This window comes from Phallusia mammillata, chromosome 5 (assembly GCF_965637545.1).
Source record: "Phallusia mammillata chromosome 5, kaPhaMamm4.hap1.1, whole genome shotgun sequence".
Taxonomy (NCBI): domain Eukaryota; kingdom Metazoa; phylum Chordata; class Ascidiacea; order Phlebobranchia; family Ascidiidae; genus Phallusia; species Phallusia mammillata.
The window spans coordinates 9,508,115-9,531,856 of NC_137256.1; the positions used below are offsets into that span (position 1 = coordinate 9,508,115).

Consider the following 23,742-nt stretch of genomic DNA (forward strand, 5'->3'; position numbering starts at 1 on the left):
GGACCATGATATGTGCTTGGTAAAATACTTTCGTACTTGCAATTTCGAAATCGGTATGCACGTGTCACCATCTGCATGTTCCAAATAGAACTCAAATCCAACAGTTTGTGTCCATTGGAAGAATCCCAAAGGTACGCTTTGGCATCTCTAGAAGCAGATACTATCTAAAAGCACACTCACATTTGAGAACAAGCATATTTGGCAACAAACCAAAAGATACGATTTTCAAACCTGTTTATCATCTAGGCTAATATCTAGGTCTGTAACATCATCCTTGTGTCCGTGGACATTGAAAACTTTTTCATGCACTTTATTGCCTGTGAGCTATTAAAACAAATGTTATCGATTGAGTTTGAAATATGGTAAGACTGTACTTGAATTTAACATAAATTTAAAGCAGCTTAGTCGAAACCATAACTGCCACAGTGTTTTAATGCAGAACTTGACGGTGTAACTGCAGCACATTCAGTCATGATCCACCAATTGTGCCATTCGCTATTTTTTGTACCATAACACTTCGACGTTGGGCAGCTATTTCTGGCTTGGTGATGGTTTAGTGCCATTGTGACGCTATATGTGCTTTCACCAAGCAAAATAAACTCAACTCAAAATATAACAATTGGTTTTGTTGTTTTTATCATGCAGGTTGTCAAACCACGGTTTATATAAGAACTAAGGAGAAAGGAAATCTAAGGTGCAAGTACCGAAAAAACAACTGACAAAAAGATAAGAACTGGAGATTGGAGTCAGAAGTTAAACAGACCAAAATATTTTGAGTTTTGTTTTTTCTCACCTTCCATGCTCGTAGGTGGCCATCAGAACCTCCTGCAACTATTAAGCTCCCGCTGTTGCTTATTTGTACAGAAGTCTAAAAAATAAAGCAAAACTATGCTTTTGGAGCTTTATACATGCATCTTGAATTAATAATTCAGAGTTAAAAATTTTAATGTCTTAAAATTGAAGTCAGGATAACTTTTTATTCTTTCAAATTAATTTTGAAAGGCAATGTATTGAGTACCTTGCTTTCCAAAAATGTAATGGCCAACATACATGTTAAAAAATGACTTTGTTTTAAATGGTTTGTCAAATGCTCATGCCATGATAAGGAATACAAAAAACTAAAACAGTAGCACCTGATAGCTGAATCATTAAAAAAACTTAAAAAATGTGATGCCAGAACTTTTTAATGCAAACAGGGAAACTTGAGCTTATTATCAATATGTTAGTTCTTACCTGAAAACCACCCTTTCCAGGGACACTATCAATTTCATGTTCTAAATTGAAGCTGTAATGAGTAACAGCCTGAGAGGGCTCTTTTTCTTTCTTACTCTTGCTATCAGACTTCTTTCTCCTTTTCACTGCAACAAATCACTTTTTTACACATTGTTGAATATTGGAAAAGCATAACATGATTTTTTTCATACCTGTGCTATCTGACTTATCAGTTTCCGCAGCTGGTTTTTGTGATCCAGAAACAGTGTACACATTGCATTGGCTGCCCATACTTAGTGCCAGCATGCATTTTGATTGTCCTTTGGAAGTGTCTGTCAAAATTGAACATTCAAAAGTGTTGTTACCAACCTGGTCATAACATCAAAATTAAGTTTATTTACCAAGCGAAGTTAAATATGTAAGTTATGTTATAATCATTACTTGAACTGCCACTCAACACTAACTGTAAATCTTTTGCTTATTCATACAAGTCATGTATCTGCATAACTTTTAAACAGGGTGCAGAAACACCAAATATATAGTAAATTTTGTTCTGGTTTTATAATAGGGCTGTTAAGTTGGCTAAAAATGTTAGAACCCTACAATTTGAAAATGTTCCGATTTAAAAAAACATTTATGCTGCCCTTTAAAAAGTTGACAAAAATATCATGTCTCCACAATCCTGGTTGTTAGTATTGTGTAGAACTGTAAGTGCTAAAGAAACTATTATAAATGTAAGTTAAATGTTGATATACCATTTGTTACAGTTTTCGCACTCATGTGCATGATTGCATGTTTGTCAGTTTCTAGCTGGTCTATGGGTTGAGCATGAAAACCTTTTCTTTGTTTTTCCAATTCAAACACTTGCTGAAAAACATAAACGTAAGACATTTAGCATATAAACTACAAACAAATTTCAGTTAACACCTAATTATTTTATTGGCTACTGAATTCCAAATTGTATCCTAGCTATAAAATATTCTGTTTAATTGGATATTATGGTGGTAAAATGCAAAAGCTTGGGCAAAGCCTACTGTTTACCAGATTCTTTTGTGCATGCAGTGGTGGGATTCAGCTGGTTCGCAACTGTTCTATGGAAACTTCTGACTAAATTTTATGAGATCAGTGAACTGGTTACTGTCAACGGACTTTTGCAATAGAACTGGCTGAAAAATATGACTTTTGTGATAGAATGGGCTGACAAAAAACTTGAATCCCACCACTGTGTACATGTACTTAAATCATAGATCTCATAACCATATAAACTTACTACACAATTGCGCACACCAGTTTTGGCAGCTCCACCCCCTCCACCTACAAAGAAGGTCTTGTCATCGACAAATTCACAGCAATACATAGGAAAGGATACCTTGCACAAAGCAGCCATGTTTTGCACTTCGCATATGGCAGCTGACACTAAAAAATGGACTCTAAGTGTTTACAATAAACTTCTAAAGCAACAAAAAATAAAATAATCTGTAATTTGACATGAAATCGGCATACATTTCTAATCTGAGCAATTTAATGCACATTTAAAATGTTACTTCTGCAAGCCAACTGTGCATAAAGTCATGGTACTCGATTTTAATAGTTTTCGGTAACCTAATAAAACCACTTCGCCTCTGCCTTCAATAACATGTAGTTCTGAAAAAGAGGTGTTTCGAACAAAATTTCGCAAAAGCTTACTGCTGGAATCAATTTGATTGACCCATTGCAACATACCATCAGTTTCAAATGGTTTTAGGTCAAGCAAAAATAGACCCAGAGTGTTTTTAAGCAGACTGTTGTTAGAATTTCGTTGCGGCAATGAAATGTGAGATGTCAATTCTGGGACATCATCTGGCAAAGAATCAGAAGTATGAGCTAGCACGACTAATGTCTCACCAACTACAGTGAAGTTTCTTCCACTAATTACATTCAGTTTTGGTGAATAGCCTTTCAGACTGGGTGCAATTTCCACAGCCTGGTAAGTCCATTCATTAAAGCCTGTCCGTAACAAAACCCAAACACCAAACAAGTTTCTATCAATTATAAGCAAAGCCATGGAGTAAGCTTGGCTCTTTATGCGAAAAATCCCTTTGGAAGTGTCTGGAAAAATTTTAGTGGGCATCGCACCATTTAACACCTGTTTGTGCCAAGTTAAACTGGTCAGATTTAGGCACCACATCTCTTCATTCCGAATTAAACCCATCTTGGTTCCACCATATACAGCTAATAAGTCCATTTCAGGGTCGTCTTCATCAATTAACACACATGATGAAGGAAGAAACAATGGAGGAGGGCTCTCTGCTTGCAGAAATGTTTTGTACTTCCATGAGCCTGTTTTAGTGTCATAAATATGCAAGTCATTGCTGTATTCGGCACTGCCCCTTCCTAAAGAGTTGCTCGGAGTCAGGGATGAACCACCAAAAAGGACAAGCCACCGTTTATATGCCTGCATACAACATCCAAATTTTGGAGGTGGAAACACACCCCTAGCGATGGGACGACTCCATGTTAAGCTATGCAGATCAAGTTTTAGAAGGTCATTAAATCCTGTCATTGTATTTGAAGCACATTTTCCTCCGAATACATATAGTGACCTTGTGAAATCGCAATAGCAAACACTTTCGCCAACCCGTGGTGTAACAGTAGTGGTTTGATCGCTATTAACATGGGTCCATTTGATTATTCCACTTCTAAGGTCCTCTTCAAGACGCAGAGGCAACTTGGTAGCCACCTCACTTGCCACATGATTCCATTTGTGACAAACCATGGCTGCAATATTATGCTCTTTGTACGGAGACAGATATGAGACTATTGTTTCAAGAATTTCTGCAGGCAGGCATTCCATTATGAACCTTTAGCAACTTTATTTCAGAAGTAAGCTATTGTAAATAGGAAACATTATCTCAACACTTTGTAGTAAAAGTTTGCACCAAGTTAACATATATATACAGCAGCATATATTGTACTTTTCATCAAGGTACACAACATACACAAGGAAAACCATATTTTGGGAAAGTGAAATATCATGTCTTTAATGCGACATGCGTTAGTTTTTCAAATAAAATAAATTTATTAATGCCCAAAGTCCATACTCCATACAACCTTGCTCAAAGCAACAAATTCTACAAGTGAACTTAACGCAGCTTTCTAAGACAAAAACAAAATTATTAATACATATTACATAACACAGAAAAGCAGAAATTATAAATACTTAAGGAATGTCCTGTAGAACCACTTTAAAACTGACTATCTGTGATACACGTTGCTTTAACGAACACATTTTACAAGTTCCGACTGATGTGTAGCTGCTTTTCCTCCAAGGCAAAACACGCAATGTAAATACAACACGCTTTTCTCATCCGTATCGTACATGCGTTCTAAAATGAATTATGTCTCGACGGTCTGTCTACTTGTCTTGTTATTTAAGCTGAATTAAAAGACACAATTATTTTTGATAAAATGTTTTTAGGAATTGTTTGAATTTTGTTTTAATCGTTGAATAAAAATATTTTATCTGGTAATTTCCCTGGATATTTTGATATCTATGTTTTGTTCTGCTTCATTAAACAATGGCGCGCCTTGGCTATTTACCCGTGGTGAAATTGCTCTCGCGTTTTGCGTGGTTAACTGCATGTGTTTCTTAAGTTTTATTTCTAAGCAAAGCATTCTGTAAAAGAATAGCTGTGTGAGGTTATTGTGGTTGTCGAAAATAAGAATAACAACAAGCAGCAATGCAACTTTTTTTTTAAATGTGATTTTTTGGTCTTTGCAAAAAATGTTTCCTTTTTGTTTAAGTTTAGGCCTGGTGAAACGTCTAAACTTGTACCACAACAAAACAACATTGTTGCAAATCTGTTTATTTATTTGTTTGGTTATTTATATTTCGCTCCATGAAACAATTGCAGAACAAATGCACTAAAACATTCACCGAACTAGAAATAGCTGGCTAAAGTTGAGAACTTGAGATCTTATGAACTGCCCACAGGATAATTAAATGTTCAATGTACTTCAACTGCACCCTTATTGTCTATTAATGTAATATACCATTAAATAAGTTGTAATGATTAATTTTTATTACAAAATACTTGATTTTTGCTCTGTATTATCTCAACTCATTCTTATTATTGCATTGCATTAGGTTTCATGTTGTAGCATGAAAACAATGGATATGTTCACTGGCAGTAGTGGCTCTAAAAGAATCAATGAAGACCCATGCATTCCAATATCTGGTTCCATAAATAACGGAGCAAAGAAAATAAGAACTGACAGAAGATTGGACGAAGAAGTTTCAAAAGTAATTCACATCAGGAATCTGCCTGCAGATGCTACGGAAAACGAGGTGATCCAACTTGGCTTAAACTTTGGCAAGGTTACCAATTTGTTGATGCTAAAAGGTAAGAACCAGGCGTTTCTTGAAATGGAATCTGAAGAAATTGCTCAACAAATGGTTGAAGACTGTAGTGTAAGTCCCCCTACTATCAGACAGAGAATAATGTACATCCAGTTTTCTAATCACAAGGAGCTAAAAACTGACAACTCGCCAAATCAGCAAAAAGTTCAAGCTGTCCTTCAGGCCATGCAGCAAACTGAAGGCGGTCCGAACCATGTGCTAAGAGTTGTTGTGGAAAATATGCTGTACCCCATAACTCTGGATATTCTGCACACAATCTTTACAAAGTTCGGCATTGTCCTTAAAACTATTACTTTTACGAAAAACAACCAGTTTCAAGCTTTAATTCAGATGGGTGATGCTGTCCAGTCTCAAACTGCCAAGTTGTCGCTAGATGGGCAAAATATTTATAATGGATGCTGCACTTTGAGAATTGAGTTTAGCAAACTTGAGGCACTTAATGTTAAGTACAACAACGACAAGAGTCGAGACTACACAAGAAATGACCTGCCCTCAGGAGAAAATGCAATTTTAAGCACTCCTACATCTTTTCAGTCCATTTTGGGTGGCACCTCTTCGTCACTTATGCCTTCTCCTGTTCCCAACCATGCTGCTACTATTGCTGCTGCCCTACAACAGTCACAAATGTCACTTAGCTCAGGAAGTGTATTGAAAAGTGCATCTGTTGCTGCCCAACTAGCGGCATTGGTTAGTGGCCAGCAGATGCCGAATAGTGGTAACAGTGTTTTGCATGTGTCCAATTTGAATGAAGGAGTCATTACTCCGCAAATGATTTTTATGCTGTTCGGAGTTTATGGAGATGTCATTCGAGTTAAAATTCTTTACCAGCGGAAGAACACTTCGCTGGTACAGATGAGCGACAGTACACAGGCTCAATTGGCAATCAAGCACTTAAACGGAGTTAAGTTTTTCGGCCGTATGCTTCAAGTGGTTCTATCCCGGCATGCTCAAGTTCAGATGCCTAAAGACGGACAAGATGTTGAAAATTTGACGCAGGATTACACAAATTCAAACTTGCATCGCTTTAAGAAACCAGGCTCCAAGAATTTTCAGAACATTTTCCCCCCATCTGAGGTTCTTCATTTGTCTAACATTCCAGCAGAAGTATCTGAAGAATTCCTTAAGGAAACCTTTTCCAATTACGGGACTGTTGTTGGATTTAAGTTCTTTCAGAAAGATCGAAGAATGGCGCTGATTCAGTTGTCAAATGTTGAAGAAGCGGTTAAGTGTTTAGTCATGCTGCATAATCTCAAGCTTTCGGACACCAACCATCTTAGAGTTTCATTTTCCAAAAGCCTTATTTGAGTCGGTGGGGTAGTGTGCAAAAAGAAGGCAATCTTTTGTTTGAATGGTCTGCTGCTCAGCAGTATTTTGGATGTTGTGGGCTTTATTGTAAGGACGATGCGCTGCTGCATGTTAAGCCATGCCTGTCTACATAAAACTACATATATTTGTACCTAATGTTAAATACCTGTTGTTTGAAGCACTATCTCTACTTGTTACACACATTCAGTTTGTTGAGAAACAACTAAAATCTCTCTTTGAATGTTACATATTTTGTCTGAACAAATCTATAAATTGTGATGTATAAAGTGTGCAAGAGTTCACTTAAATTTAATTGCAAGATTTTTTAGTGCACTGTCAATGCTGTGCATATCTAAGCATTATTAATCCGCAAGTCAACATTATTTTTTCTCTTTGTTTGTCTACACTTAGCATGGCTGTGAAAACATTATTGTACCAGTTTTTGTTGTGTCTCAAATACCCATCAACAGTACTATCCTTTCCAAGTGTTATTGCTGGTCAGTTTTCCAGTAGATATCCTGCTTTGCAACACATGCCAAATTGTAGTTTTGCATGAACAGTACTTTTACTAAGTATTTACAAAAAGGTATAAATTTGTGCAACTTTTTGTGAAACGGAATCAGATTTTGCATGCAAATTTGTTGTCATTATTTATAATGCAAGTTTTTTCATGTAGTAACAATAAATTTATTTGTGTTATTTTATGATTTTTCAATGGCCAACAAGCATGATGTTGCTTACTATAGTACTTGAAGTAGTATTATGTTAGTAATGACTACAAACTGTAAGTAAAATAAGATTTTGCTTGTAATCATGTCACATACTTCGAAAGCAGTCCAAATAAATTCGGCCTTTTCATTGTCGTCTGTGCTAACTTGTACTAGCACAATAAACACTTCTAAAGTCAAAAACATGGCAAAAATGTGTTTCTATTTTATTGGTTTCGAAACTAACAAATTATTGTACATTTTTGTATCCAAAAAACTTGTTCAAGCTTGCAACAAATATTTTACTTCTTGTTTTCAATATTCTTTGAACATGTGTTTTAACTATCTGGTTTTCACAAATTAGATACACAGCAAGTTGGTAAGCCTTTGCCAAGGATTGTTCATAACAAACTTTGGTTAATTGTAAACTTGCTTGTGTTTCAAACATTGCTGTTAATGTACTGACTTGGCCCAGTTTTCCATTGAAATATATGTTTGGCGATTGCTTTTTCTGTCTGTCTTTTAAGCAAAAAGCTGGTGCTATTTATAAACGTTTCCCTACCACCCATGACAGTACCACATTGTGTATGTAAAATGGTTCATATAGTGACCAATAGTCATTTCACTTAACTTTTTAATAGTTTCTGAGCATTCCTATTGCTGCGGACCGCTTCGGTTTTGCAAGCCTTTCGCTCTTAGATCTTTCTTTTTTCTCAAACCCCTAAAATGGCGAAACCATTCCTCTCTGTACTATTGTTATGCTCACATGAATGATTGTTCTTTTTTATTTTTTACTGATGTTATGTGTAGGTGTAGGTTTTAAATACGATTGATTAAATTATGTAGTTGTGCTATGAAATCTACACAGAGCGGCATATCTTAAAAAGGTAGGTGGGATTTGCATATATTTGCCTAGATGATTCCTTTTATCGGCTTAATCCATGTTTGCATAATGAATCATTAGTTAAAGAAAATATTCCATTTAATCCTGTATCTAACCAACAGCTTCAAAACACTAAAAAACATTGTCTGTAAGTGTAAAATTAAATTATTGCAAAAAAAAAAATCTCAGCAAAAAAATCTGTGTTCCCCAAATTGCTTCAATCATGACTGCAGATTTAAATAACTACATCAATGACTTTTATGTTGTATGTAAGTAATTGTATGCCTGTTATGTTATGTTCCTTGCTCTTTTGGCCCTAAACAATATTTGCCTCAGCATGCCCATTATAAGGGTTAATTTTTAAAATGGATTAATAATAACAATGTACAATTTAAATATTGTTTTTATGCATGATGACTAATAAGGTAATGAAGGGCTTACAAAAAAGCATTCAAGGACTTCTTCGATTCTGTGAACTTGGTGTTTTGAAACAATGTAGTATGCTAATACGGTGTTATGCACTTTAATTACAGATGTAAAACATGTACAATATAATTTTCTAGGCAATACCAACATCTTTGGTGGTTAACTTTGGCCAAACACTGTTTCAGCTTTTCACCAATACAAGGTTAGTTTAATTTGTATTTTTTACACAGTAGCTTTTTAAATTTGGGTATGGCCGTTTGTGATGTTGAAGCAATGCAATTTGAATTCGATTAAAACATGAACAGCTTTCTAAATCTTGGTTGAAATTCTTTTAAATATCTGAGTGCTGCTAAGGATACTATTAACAGTTTTAGTTAAGTTTGTCCTGGTTTTCATTATTAATAACTTATCAAGAAACTCATCAGGTAACTAGAAACCATTCAGTTGTGTTTGTAGAAAAGTGTTTATAAGTGCAATTCATAATGTGGTTTATATATACTTCTGCACGTCAAACAATGTTATATTAAACAAATCATTCAAAACCAAAATTAATAACTTGTAAGAATTTTAACTGTGAAATAACAACAAAAAGTGTGTATATATGCTGTTTAGGTTTGGTGTAAAAACTAAAGAACAGGTGCAATTATAGCCCACACTTATAGAATGAAATCAAAAGCAGTTTTTCTCCATTTTCATTAAAACAAAAAAATCGCATTAAAAACGCTACACCAAACACATTTGTAATCTTAATGCTCTAGCGCCCAGTAGCGAGATGTTTCTTTTAATTTCGTATACCAGCAGGTGACGAAAGGGAGCTATTGGGGTTTGTGCGCACCGGCTGCAAAACACAAGCACTGATCTAGCATATCCAGTCCGTGAACTCGAGTGAGTTCATCACATGTTTGTGTCCCTGTGGAACGGGCCGCAACCATACGGTGGTTATAAAACTCAAGGAAACGAGCCTAAAGAATTTTCGCTGTCACGTGATCACCGCAGTAGTTTGACCTCGCCAGTAGTCGGCCACATCCTCATAAAACGCGTTATTAGGTTGACGCTTATGTACGTTTTGGTGATTTTTTTTTCGTTTTGGAGCAGCTACACCCCTAGCTTAATGGCGGTCGTTGCTTGAAGTTGTGAACCTAGTTTGTGCTTAATTTGCTTGTTAAAGCTTTTGAGTTTTTAACAAATGATTTCTTGCAGAATTTCCTCAAAGCGTTGCAAAGCAACCAAGAACAGAAGGACTGCTGAAGAGAATCTAAAAGGTCGGTAGAAATATAACAGCTGCTAATGCTGTTGCAAAAATCATATAAGAGTAGCAACCAGTTTGTTCTTGGTGCAAATCAAGTCATTGAACTGTTCCAATTCGCTGCAAACAGCTACAAAATTAGCGTTTCCTAGAGCGCTGTGCGTATTGTCCCGGCCGCGGTACAGCGGACCTGTTTACGTCGAGCCGATATCACGCCACATGTCACGTGACTAAGTTTAATTGACACGTGTTTCCTTGCTGATCTCCGTTTCGCGTTGTGAGCCGTTTGCCTTACAATGCCTGCAAAAACTTCGGTAGGTTTCCTGGTCAGCTAAATGTGGGCGTTCATACTCTGTACAGGCAAAAGGGGAAATGTTCATACTGCAGTTACTGTAACATTTGCATACAACGTTGTAACAATGCTGCATTGTCTCATCACTGACATATGCTCAGTGTTGGTTTCATTGTTTTCGGATTGCCTAGGGCCAGAGTAAGGGTATGACCAAAAAAGTGCATAGCGATTAAAAACAGCGTACGGAACAGCTTGCTTTCATTTCTACAGTATCTGAAAATTCTTTGTTGTTATTGCCCTTTATTTGCAACCAACCGTGCACGTAATGCTATTTATCGCCTAATGTGGATTTCGTCGAATTTTGGCTGCAACCGGCTTCCTCGGTACACAGCGACGAGCGCGCGTTCTATCCTGTTATTGCCGATTCTGATTGGTCCGCGCTTATCACGTGATATAAGTTTGTTTTTGCTGGACGAATCGCCTGTGACTGTAGTTGCAGCTAGTTTTATTGAATATTCATTCTTGCACTAGTCATGTTAGAAGTTGTTGATGTATCACTTTGAATTTGAACTACACCTTGGATATGTAATTTTCTTTTGTAGCAATATACACATCTTTTACAAATTCAGCAAGAGTGGAATCCCTGGAAATTCATCTTAAGCTGTTTTGAGGCGTGAAGTTTTTTATTTGTCTACCCAAATATTTGACTTTTTTGATAGACTAACTTTGTACAATTCTGCAAAAAGGTGTGCCACAACAGAGAAAAAAATCAAACCATTTTTAGTTCAAAAATAAGAGTGTTTATATATACTCTTTCATTCAAAGTGTGTTTGTAATCATTTCAAATTTAGGAACACTAGACAACAAACTAACATCTATGGGTTGATCATCACAACGATTTGCTGAAACGTCTGAATCAAAATGCATTTGCTCTAAATCTTGCAAGTTTTTTTTTTCAGTCAAGCTTTGCAAACATGTTGAGAACCATCTTAAAAAAAACATTGTCTTGCAAAGTAAAGCCTTGATAGATGATTGTTTGTTTGACTTTTATGTCCTAACCGGCTTGCGGCCGCTATACACAATACAAAGCGGTGAGGCTTGCGTGACCAGCGCACGTACTAATAATCCACAATGTCGTTGACACTATAGCGTAGACGCTTTGACTTGTGTTGTCACGTCCGTGTTTGTCGCCGGTTTAGACTCTCTTCGGCCTTTTACTTAAATTACATGTTTTGTGTTGCATTATCTAACTCGCGTGAGGCTTGTTAGAGATTGTTAGGCAACTGTTTTTTTATTTGTTGATAGAAAGACATTCATCAGTCAGCAAACTACTCGCTTTTATGTCAACTTTAATGTTGTACACATTTCGAGATTTTGTAATTTTAAATGTTGTCACTATTTTAAAATCTATCTTATGTCGTGGGATAAAACAAATTGTGCAATCCTGGCGGTAGCCCCTATCGATGGGTGTTTTGTAAAAAATAAATGGGCGATACACTGCAATGTCTTGGTTCATTTTACGTCTTTGCCAAATAATTAAATAGGGCGTTGTAGTATAACAGTTTAAGCCTTCCTGTAAAACGAAAGGTGTAAGGTAAAGTAACCAACTAACTGATCCCAGCAGTCACCCAAACGGTAAAGTGTTGTCTAAACTCTAAATCAACATCCAACATGTCAAATCATTGTTATGGGCTTTGCAATTCGTCCTTCAAATGACACAGAAGAGTCACGCTGTTGGGTCAATAGCCGCCTTGTAGAGTACTCGTGGCGAATGGAGCTGATTAGCGGCAAGCAAGGGTCGGTGAATGTGTACTTGCTGACGCGAAATGCGTCATGGCTCCTTGCTCGAGTGCCATCCAATCTCTGGACCAAGTGATCCATATTGATATTGTGTTTTGTCACTAGCGCTGCTGCAAAGAAGGTTCCTTCAGCCACGCCCTTCCTGGTGAAGAGTAGATATTTTGAGATATACTATGGGTTGCCTTCCTTTTCCACGAGTAGGGTATGAATACTTTTCACTTTTCTTCGTCAAACTGTGGTGTGTTTGTCCTTTCGGTAACTTGCTTTAGTTTGGCTACGTGAAAATTGCCTTAAGGCAGCTATTACCTAATTTTTCACCACTTGGTGACGCTATATCCCAGCTCAATTTCCCAATGTTGATCTCATTAAATAAGTCACTACCTGTAGTTAAAAAAAAATCATGAGGCCATCGGTTCCAAACCGTAAATGGCCCTTTCAGCGTCGACGAGTGTTCAATGTCAGGTACAGAGTGTTGCAGCTGGGGCAAATTTCGAATTCATTCTGGGTATTTACATTTCCTGAATGACCCAGCGGCCGCCGCTTGACACTTTACAATGACACATTCATTCAATTTGTGTCTCATTCATTGCTCACGTGTTCAATTGGAATTCAATAGCATCTGCTAATAGATTGAACTCAAGCGTCTATGACTGTTTCTGTCCATTTAAAGTAACGACCCTGAATTGCTTTGTATACACTTGCTGTGTACGTTATGATGTAATGATGGCTGGGTGTATCTATGTGAAATACTGTAATGGTGTGGATACCAATGTGATATGTCCTCGAGGTGTATGTCTGTTTCTGTCCATTTAAAGTAACGAATTGTTTGAGTGTACATTTTGTCTTTAGGTCATGATGTAATTTTAATGTAAAATAACACGCTGCCAATGTAAAATTACCTCTTGGTGTAAGACCATTTTTGCCCATATGAAACTTGTTGAGTTTGTATTGTGTACATTTGCTCTGTAGACAGTGGTGCAATGCTTGAAGTATACGCTACAATACTGAAAGGGTTATGGTTTTCTTTTAACGGGACATGATGTAATTGTTTAGTTTGGCGTATTGCACAGTATTGAATATCACCCACGTAGACTTTCTCCATGTTGTGCGCTGAAAGTTCCCCACTTGTGTAGGGCAACATGTGACATTATATCATTCTCTGCACTCCAAAACCTGAAGTACTTTCCTCTCACATCGCCCGGTAGCGGTCCCTTTGTTTCAGCGGCGCATCTAAGAACACAGGTTTTATCACGTACCGCCGGCTCAATAGGTTTGCACTTGGGCCGGCATTTAAAACGAGCAACTAGAGTCGGTGTCTCGTCACCTCATACCCCTGTCCGGCCGTTCCAAACCGGCTTCTCACACTTCGACATGTCGGGCTAGGCGCAACCCAACACCACTGTAACCCTGTCCGTCGAACAAACGAGCATTGTATCATGATTGCGAGCACCTTTATCGCTTCGCCCACGGTTTATGCGCCGTTTTAGCAACGATAGTCTGATTTTGTGGACAGTTTATTTGTTTTTACCACTGATTGTTGGTGCTACGAGACCGCTGCTTGCTTAGCCGTAATAGAATACACACTTTGACGTCACTACGTGTTGTGTGGCTTTCAATTTATGCGTGTTAGGTTGCCGATAATGCCACGCAAAGACCTGTTAACACGACGAGGCGATATAAATAGCTCTTGTTGATTAACCGAACACGTAAAGCTTGTGTTGCTGTTATTTAGTTACATGATTTGCAGTTTTGCTCAAAACATGTAGTGGCGACAGGCCATTCATTTCTGACTTTCGAGAAATTAACGAAATGTCATTTGTTCGTGCGAATTTTTGAACGGAATACCGGCTCCTGCGTAAATAAGTTCTTTAGCGGCTTTAAACAACATAAGCGAGGTTATGACCTAACTGGAAACGGCGTAAGACTGTCATGTGTTGTGTCACCATGTATGCGGACCAAACACTCGATTTCCAAACGAGGGTCCAACGGTTAAGTACCCACCTTAGGCTCTCCTTCACCGGCGAAAACCATTCAAGACGCAACCGCAACACAAGTGGGGGCGCTAGAGCACCATCAAGCAGGCCACTCTCATTTGTCGTTGGCACTCGAAACGCCGGCAAATCTGCTTTGTAACACTTGTGCCACGGCCCAAGACCCCCCCTTGACTGTTCTTTGCCCTGCAGACCACACAAGCACCGCCCTGTGTTCATTTATCACACAACCAACGCTGCAAACCTGTGTCCCTGCAGGTATTCTGCACATGGGGTAGATTTGCATGCAAGGGAATGATAGGCAATACTTCGGCATCCGCTTGCTGCACGAAGCTAATTTACCCCGTGCAATAAAGGAAGTGCCTTCTTGTCGTACAGGCAAGGCAAGCCGACTGAAGAAAGGGTTTGGCGCGATCAGCTGATGCATTTTTTTTTCGAGGGCGTAGCTAAGTACGGGGTAATTACACACTCGTTGAAGCGAAATCTCATAACAAAAGCAGATTTTTCATGTATTTGGTTCCTATCTGGCCTGTCCAAGTCGTTTTACTGCGAGAATGGGAGCTGGCGCCAGGTTTACCGGCATGTCACATGACTGCGTGGGCATGAACGTTTCCCCTGCCTCGTAAATGTACGCAGTTTTGGATTAATCGCTAACAATTACGTAATTTTACAACCAGTTTATTTGCTGCTGCCGTTTGAATTGCACATTTTTTTATTGTTGTTGGCAAATTTTCCCGAAGTTTGGCTGAAATTACCGAAAAATATAGTGTTTTATCTCCCAGTCTGGCAATAGTTACCGAAAATCACTTAAGAACATATTTTCATAACTGTGGTAATCCCTGAAACGACCAGGCCACACTTATGTAAAAATCTAGATGCTCCTAGCCTACGCCTTGCCATATGACCATGCTTGGTGACCGACTGATGCCTTCAATAGGGCTGGCGTGCTATGATAGTTACCGAAGAATGATGTATTTTTGTCCAAAATAAAGCAAAATATCTAAAAACGATTTGTCATCTGATTTCACCTTTGTATAGTTCATGTTGATGGACTCTTTAAGTCTCAAGAGTCCTCTTTCCCAAATCTAAATTTAGAATCTCAAGTCCAGATTTAACCACGGCGGTATCTTATTTCAGCGAGCAAAAATGTTGTGTAGGGGTTGCGTTGTGCTTTGCAAACTTGTTGCCCGGCAACTGTTATCAAATCTCCGCGGCTTGTGCAGTTTCCTGTTAGCACTTGACAACGATTGACAGCATTGAATGCAGGACACTCCATCCATCTGCTTGCTGTAAACATTATCTGAAGAGTTGTTCTCAAAACGGAGTAGTTTTCTCTCGTTTTGTGAAGATATTTCCTTCGCTCGTCAATGGGTTTGAGGTGTCAGAGCAAAAAAATGCCCCAAATATCCTAAACTTGGTTTCAACAGAATAATATAATCAAATTTAAAGATATATAGGTGTAACTCAAGTGTTTATAAACGGATGTGACTGATGTGGCCTTCTTATCACTGATGATGGCATGAACATTTGCCGAAACGTTTGAAAAATAAAGCATTTACGTCTATTTAGGCCGTGATTTTCACCATTAAACTTATAAACAGATCCGCATATAGTGTTCCAAATTTAAAGAGTTCAGTAGTATTTTGGCGGATAATTGTAGCTGCAAAAACATCAGTTATCACATGTACACTCTTTTGAAGGGTTTAAAAACAACTGACGGAAGCTAATTGCAGATTACCCGCAAAACAGTAGGAAACAATAACATGTTTTCGCCGTGCTTTTGGCGCGCTAATTGAACCTCGGTGGTAGTTCGCCGGGTCTCCCAAACTCGGGCGGCTGCCAAAACAGACAGCCAGCGCCAAGTCACGTGACTGCCAGTCAATATTTATGGCCGGTTTTTTGTTTTCGCCCCCTCTGGATCGTTCGGGATGCGCAAAATAACACGGCTGTTCTCTCCTTTTGCAAAGGCCGCCATTGTTTGACCTTTCACCCTCGCAGACCTTTGTTGGGTGCTAGGGTACAGTGCGGGACTTGTTTCTTATTGTCTGGAAGTGATGGACGCTTGTGATTCGGCGGAACGGTGGGATAAAGACTAGAAGTGCGCGATGACGTTAGCTTCGAAAGCCCTTGTTTGCTCACACAGGCAAGGCGTTCTACGCACATTGCGCATCCGTTCTAAGTTCTTTTGTTTTCAACTGTTCGCAAGCGTCATATGTTCGCCGAACCGTAAGGAATATTGTTCCAGCTGGTTTGTTATGGCAAAATGCCAATTGGAATAAACATGATTGTGTGTTTTGTGCGGGTCAGTTCTAAACGAGTTCCGAGCAGCCAACCGCCAAACACGTTTTTTCAACCTTAAACTTGATATATTCAAGCCAAAACAACAGTTTTAGTAATCATTCAAAAAATACATAGAAGTGCCTGATTCAACTTTGCAACGCTAAAACCAATGGACGTTAAAACTCTCAAAAAGGGGAAACAGTCAAAAGTTATGTTTGAATACACTACACACCGTTTTAACTGGAACATTCTGCCATGTTTTAACCAAAGGTTTTATTGTATATGTGTTCCTGGATTTTGACATGATGATTGGTCATTACCATCGAAAAAAGTTTCACACCTTTTTGTTTAAACCCACTTTAAAAATGCAAATCCAGGTTAGGTAACAAACACTATGAGTTCAAACAGGATGTTTATCGCTTGAAACAGGCACCGACGTTTTGCCATAGGATGTTTGCTACAGTTTAAGCTTCCACCTTCGGTCCCGCTCTGCTGGTCTGTTTACCGATGACGCCAACCGTCCCTCGCCCTATTCTCTTCACAGGCAAATGTCCTGAGAGTCTCACAAAACGATCAACACAACAACAGACTTGGCAATAACATTTGAACGCGCGCCACCGGTTTGTTTGTTGGTGAGTTTATAATATCCTTTATGTTGCATCAACTTTGCCCTGTTGGTTAAAAATTAGCGCTTAAAATTATATCAGTTGCCGCCAATATACTACATCACGTGAATTTATGTCAGCAAGTTCACAATGAGTTTGGTAACTAAAACACCAAAATCCCAGTTTGTTAATTAGTTTTGTGACATTTGCTAAAATCTGTGTTAAATGACTCCCAATTTGTTAATTAGTTTTGTGACATTGCCAAAACGTTTGTTAAATAAAATAAAGCCGCCTTGAAAGCTGTAAGGATAAATTATATTTATGACTTTAGTTTGTTTCTTTATTGTGGAATAAATAGGTTGTAAAACCAGCATTTGTAACCGTGTGTCAGTTTAACCTATATAGCATCTTGGTTTATTTTGCCGATCTGCTCCACTGTGGTGCAAACATGCTGCAGCAAATCATGGTCAAACCCCATTTCTTTGTCTTGCCTCTCACTTCTTCGACGCAACAAAGCCCTGTGTGTTTGCACAACCCTGCTCACCCCCTCTTGTCATTGTTGCCTTTGCCCTCCTCGGATGACGCACAACGAGCACGCGTTCGCTTTGTCCGGGCTCACCGGGCATCAACAAACCACCGGGCCATGTTATTACCCAACTGTCACGTGACCGAGCATCACGGTGACGTGGTGTTTTTGTCGTTGCCAGTGTTCGCATTGAATTGGCATCAGTACCCGCAATTGCTTTGAATCTCACTTGTGTTCCACTCTCGGCTCTTGACTCTCTGTCCGTTGATGAGCTTTGGTCGACAATCGATCACTCTTCAATCTGGAGTACCCGCTTCTCTGTGCCAAAGCTCACCCGCGATTCGCAATCAAATGTTACATCGAGGGTTGGAAACTACCGATTTGGGCGTAAGACACTTTGCCGACCCATTCGTGTGTTAACATGTTAACTTCGGGCAGGAACTTGAAATGGTCCAGGGCGCCTGATCCATATACAAACATCAAAAAAACTTTGATCTGGATTCGTCTTTGGCAGAGTCTTTGCTTCGTGAAAAACAATGTTTTCTCAACTGCGGGTCCTAAAATTCGAACGAGTCAATGAAAGGCATCCACGATCGTCTTACGACATACATTTTTTTTTCAATTTTTTAAAGTTAACTCCACAAAAGTTTTTCGGAGGGCGAACCCGGTCTGAGATCTGAAAGGTTGGAAAACAGTAAATTTGAGCTTGATTGTCAATGCCTTTAGCATATGTTGTGTTCGAGCATGGGGGACCACAACCCATTCTATCAATAGTTGCAGGTCAACATCCAGGTTTTGTCTGGCCTTGGATTAAGTCTATATTTAGGCCCAAAATCTATTACGTTGAATACGGGACTGTAGTTGAGTTGTTTGTTCATTACGATGCCAAAACTGCTTGTTCGGTCTGGACGAACAAATAAACAGATTTAACAGTTCCCAGATAGAGTCGTGGACTTTGGCATTTGATTTCTAGCGTTCCGTGCGTTCTTGACTTTTTGACCGCAAGCCGGTTAAATTAAAAAAAAATCTAATTTTACGAACGTGTTTGACAACTATTCTTTTCAGGTCTTTCAGTTTTGTAAACCAATACCATTTCTCCATCAGTCGTCTCCAATTTCGGCGCCTCTATTGCTTTTTGGCACGTACAACTAACCCATTGGCCTCAATTTGTCATTACATTCGCACACATGGTGGTGGTAAATATACTTTGAGCCCCCTGACATGATCACACTGCTTCCACGCACCAAACTCGTGGAAACCTCGACTTCTTGTTGTTGTTTTCACGAAGCGACCACGCCGTAAGTTCGTGTCTTCGATCAGCGCTTGGGAAGTCAGCTGGCGAATTTCACGCTTGAACGCGGCAGCTCTCAGCCAATCAGATCGCTTTATGTTTGTGTTGTTTTGGCTGTGGTTTTTAGGGGACTCCTATTACTATCAACCAGTGAAAATATATTCGCTGTAACAACTGGTCTGGCTTTATTTTTTTGTGTTCACATTTTTGACAAGCTTTTTGCGGGGTTGAGTTACGACATTCTGAAATAGTTGACTTGCATTTTGTTGTGATCTGCAAAACAATCGCTTAAAGGCTTGTAGTTGGGTTCAACGTACCGCGTCTGCATTTCGCTGTCGCCACTTCATGCATATACTCTGGCTTCCACCATACTTTAACAGTTTTGGTGCAAGTCGATGACATGTTTTGGAAACCTAACTAACCGTTTTTGAGCGATTTGACAAGGTCACCAGCATATTTTAGAGAAATCTCTGTTTAATCAAAGTGTTTTTCAAATCCAACAATCAACCCCAATTAAAACATGCTTTGGCACATCTTACTACGCATGAGTTTGTGTTCCGACAACCGAACATTATTAAGTTTACTAGAAACTTCTACAACGCATAAAGGAGGAACGTTAGTAGCTTGGACCCTCCCAAGAATATACCCAGCTTGGAGAGAACGAAGAAGAAGTGATTTTGCCACTGGGCAACTTACGCTTTTTATTTTGAGAAGAATGCCATTTCTTGTTGAACTTATTATTTGGTTCTTAGCTACAGAACGTCACAATTTCTGTTCCTGCAACAGTGCCAAAAATGTCTAACGTGCGTCAATCGAGTTGCATGGTAACAGCCGGCGTTAACCTTCATCTCTTCCTGGCAACAGAACGTCAAATTTTGACAGTTTAACGACGTCTCTGAAATATTGGGACGGGATTTTACACGATTTTGCAGGTGGTTTATGAAACGTAGTCTAATCCATTTATTTTGTGACAATTGTGTTGTTGCTGTTTTCAAAGAAGGGTAAATACCATAGTGAAATTTTCCCAATGTGAAGTAGCCAGCATGTTAAGTGTGAAGTAGCCAGTATGTATCAGTATAAAACGTATAAAGGTCAGCCCAAGACAAAACTGTTTGATTATAATGCAATCCAGACACATTTTCGCTTTGTTTGACTAAAAAACAACAAATGCAAAAGCGCCGAAAACGGCAATTTTTTTTTCTCTTTTACAAATTGTTTTCATGCTTTCAATCCTTTTCTGTTGCGTCCTAAAGTCTTCGTGGTAAGTGGCCCGAAACCAGTGTAATGCTTCCTAAACGACCCCGTGATGTACTTGTTTTTCTGTGTATCGTCCCGCTGGTGACAAAGCTAAGACTGTTTCTTGCCACCAGAACGGCCTTCGATCAACACGGGCTACTCAGAAAAACCGAGGAAGAGGCTGTTCGCATCCCTCGTGTGAATATTCACTAGTTTTTGTGCCCATTTGGGATTTTTCCAGCTTCCCTGATCCAGAGCATTAGAGGCAGCATTGAAAAACAGGATGTTTTTCGAAAATATTTGCCGAAACATACGGTTTTAGTGCATGCACTCAGTTGATGTGCGGCATAGTGCCCAATATTTTATCATGTTGAATTTTATCGGGGTTGATCTTACTGTAATAAAGGGACAACGTCTCATAACGTGTGTATTCCTTTTCACAGCGCCCTAGCCTGGTACAAAACCATCTTGAAAAACGCAAACTTATCACGTGACCAACCTTTAACGCCATACAACCGTTGTTTTCTTCAAATTTGTCACTTACATTAAAACAAGAATCTTTATGTATAGTTGACAACGCTACGCGCGTTGTTGTGTCGTGCACAAAAACCTTTTGTTCAGACTTTGACGCGAAGTGTTTTTTTCCGTGTATGTAACATAGAAATCATATTACGAATTAGCGTTGATTTCTATGGATGTATCTGAAACTGTTTTACACGACGGGAAAGTATGACGTTCATCAAGTTCTTTTTGCGTCTTTTTCTGTGTATATCTCATAGAAATCATATTTCATTTCGGTGTGTATTTGTATACATTTCTATGGCGAGGAAATATGACGTTTAACAGGTTTTATGTTTCTTTTTTCCCTCGGCTTACAATCAGTCATTGGATTCAATCTTGGTGAAACACGTCTGATTGCGTTTTGTGTGACGCGCGGTGCTCTTTTGTTTGCTTATTCAACCCGCGTAAAGCCACCTGTTCTGTTTTCATTTCCAAGTGAAACTTAACGAATGCACTGATGTGTGTTGAAAACCCCGAGCGCAACTGAATGTAGAAAACCTGTACACACCGACAGAGCTAGTGCGTCAACTGAATTCCGTATCTTATTGTACGAAAACAAATTGAAAGCAATTTGCGTCAGAGCTCTCCATAACGTCATGTCTGTTAATCACAATGCCTAGGGTGTCGCAATCTTTTGTTTTGCGAAATTGTCGTGTTTACAACATTTGATTGTCGCGACATATTGTTTTACCCGGCCCACTTTGATCCCACAACGGTTTTTGTTTCATTTGACGTCCCAAGTGTTGTTGCAATGTCTATGAAGTTGTCCATGATTACTCAAGGGATTTACAAGTCGCCACTGGTGTAAATTATATAGGTTCGTAAGTTCAACTCGTTTATGAGTTTACCGCTTGGGTATGCATCAGTATGCAAACTTGGCTTGTTTTATAAAAGCTATACTAGCTCTACGGTGTATTTCTTTCACCTACTGCACTGATGGGACCTTGTAGGTCGGAAAATATGTGCTTAGGATTTCTGCAACTGGTAAAAATCCCAACCCAAGTTGTAGATGAAATTCGAAGCATGTGAATTGTTTGTTTTAATTATTGTACAATTTTTTTTCAAACAAAAACAAAATCGCCAGACTTTAAAATGCGCTAAACCGGATTTTGATTTCCACTTAAGTTTTAAGTCCACTTTGTGACCACTTAAATATAAGGATATCCAATTTTCCCATTACCCTTAAAACCATTGCCTCTTACGGGGCGGTTCCTAAAACAGGTGTAAAACCAAAATCCGGTCAATTACATGGGGTTATGTACTCACAAATTGGTTAAACCCCCTTACTGTCGTCTGGTAATCTTATAACCATCTGTGTATTGAGAAAACACCAACAAACACGGCTTGTTGGATTCGGAAGCCCTTATCATAAGGGTTTACATTGATTTAAGCGTTAACACTTGATTTGTTGCTTGACGCATGTTAGCTAGTGACAACGCAGTGTCTCTACGTAAAACTGACCACATAATCCGTCTCAATAAGACCCTACGTGGTTCTGAGGGCACCGGTTCAACAATATCACCCTGAAACGAACCCGCGTTGCTTTAGAGACAAATGAGTCACTGGCTGTTCGATTTGCACACAGCTCACTGCTTACGTTCAAGACATTGCTTATTGCTGGTAAACATGGTATATGATGACCTTACGGTTAGTTTGTGACCTTGTCATATAACAGGTGGCTTCTGTATGGCAGCGTTTGGGTATAATACGAAAAGCGGGCACTTGTGACTTTTTCGTTTGACATCGTTAAATAAACAGGCTCTGTGCCTAGGTGTAATCTTCAGCTCAGATCTAAGTAAGCTGTCATAAAGCACCCACGTTCAATGCCTTCTTCGCCGGCACGCAGAATATCATTTAAATCGAATTAGGGGTCGCCAAATTGCCGGAGAATTGCCTTGCACTCATGAAACTCACTTATTTGCACGATCCCGAAATAGAGCAGCCACAAAAGCCCATCCAGGGCCAAACGTCCAATTTTCTAGATCGCGGATTATGGTTTCAACTGGCGGAGGGTTCATTATACGCTTACTCATAGCCCTTATGACTCCTCCCTGGGCCCTGTATACGGGGTTATCTTACCATTTAACGATGCTGCGTTTGGCAACTGCTCATGATTTTTATAATGGCAACCGAGGCCAAAAGCGGGCAACTACTTGCGAAATTTGATCCTAATCGTTGTGGTGTGGAAAGCTATCTCACCTGGTAATTTGCGATAATCCAAGCGGACTTGTAAGAAAATATCAAAATCGGACCATTTTTAATCTTGCACAGATCAGTAAGCAGTGTCCTTATACCTTGTGGTTCATTTGCATTTTCAAAATCGAAACGATCATGCATGGATTTCCCAAACGTGCTTTTCGATGTAACTTAAAATATTAAAGTGCAACCACTTTACTAATGTTTGGTCTCGAATGTAAAGGGGAGTTTTTTGCAAATAAAGCATCATTTCGTGTTAACACACCTTGTTGCTGCAAAACTACCAGCAAACGTTGACCACGCATTTGAATTTGACGAACTTTCTGTGTAAAAGGGGTAAAATCGTGTACTGTTTTGTGCAACCGTGCTTCGAGTTCTTGGCTGAAAACAAATGAATGCCATGATGTCGGTTGATCGTTTTTTATGATTTGTCAGATTAATGTTTTACAAAAAGTTGGTAATGTGGTTTCAAAAGCAAAAATGGCGACAAAAATCTAGAGAGTTTATTTACTTGGCTGAAAGAGACTTTAAAATCCCCCGCAGTTAATTTCTTCCGTTTTAAGAGTTTACCGTTTTGGAAGTGGACTTAGGCTGGTATACACGCAGCTTATCAAAACATCTGCTATTTAAAGAGGGCAAAGAGGATTTACGACCAGCGGCCATTGTAAAAATCACGTGCGACAGTTTGGACCGCCTAGGAATTTTGCTCGATAATTTTAGTGTAGGGATATTAACTTTGCCTAAAGTTTTCCGAAAATATCCAGCCGAGGATTAATTATGTTTGTG

At 39.0% G+C, this 23,742-nt stretch overlaps 3 protein-coding genes and 1 pseudogene across 4 annotated transcripts in view; 2 read left to right on the forward strand and 2 right to left on the reverse strand.

The window, feature by feature from the left end:
• Positions 1 to 36: 36 nt before the first annotated feature.
• On the reverse strand, positions 37 to 2,682 carry LOC145230240 (guanine nucleotide-exchange factor SEC12-like; the record flags this gene model as incomplete). Its single annotated transcript, XM_080095619.1, is given in 7 exon segments — positions 37 to 164; positions 232 to 324; positions 794 to 868; positions 1,234 to 1,358; positions 1,425 to 1,544; positions 1,968 to 2,079; positions 2,483 to 2,682. Coding segments are annotated over 7 exon segments (770 nt in total), but the record flags the coding sequence as incomplete, so codon positions are not given.
• On the reverse strand, positions 2,662 to 4,414 carry LOC145230241 (F-box only protein 42-like). The gene has a single exon (XM_080095620.1). The coding sequence runs from the start codon at positions 4,043 to 4,045 to the stop codon at positions 2,753 to 2,755; it is 1,293 nt and encodes a 430-aa protein (XP_079951746.1). The 5' UTR covers positions 4,046 to 4,414; the 3' UTR covers positions 2,662 to 2,752.
• An 896-nt stretch (positions 4,415 to 5,310) lies between these two features.
• LOC145230010 (polypyrimidine tract-binding protein 1 pseudogene) lies at positions 5,311 to 8,433 on the forward strand (annotated as a pseudogene). The gene has a single exon (XR_013860535.1). The product of XR_013860535.1 is annotated as a polypyrimidine tract-binding protein 1 pseudogene (transcript).
• A 5-nt stretch (positions 8,434 to 8,438) lies between these two features.
• LOC145230011 (uncharacterized) overlaps positions 8,439 to 23,742 on the forward strand; it is a 64,912-nt gene continuing 49,608 nt past the window's right edge. The window contains exons 1-3 of the mRNA XM_080095362.1: positions 8,439 to 8,510; positions 9,070 to 9,134; positions 10,133 to 10,194. The gene's annotated coding sequence lies outside the window, so the exon portion shown is untranslated. The remainder of the gene's footprint in view (positions 8,511 to 9,069; positions 9,135 to 10,132; positions 10,195 to 23,742) is intronic.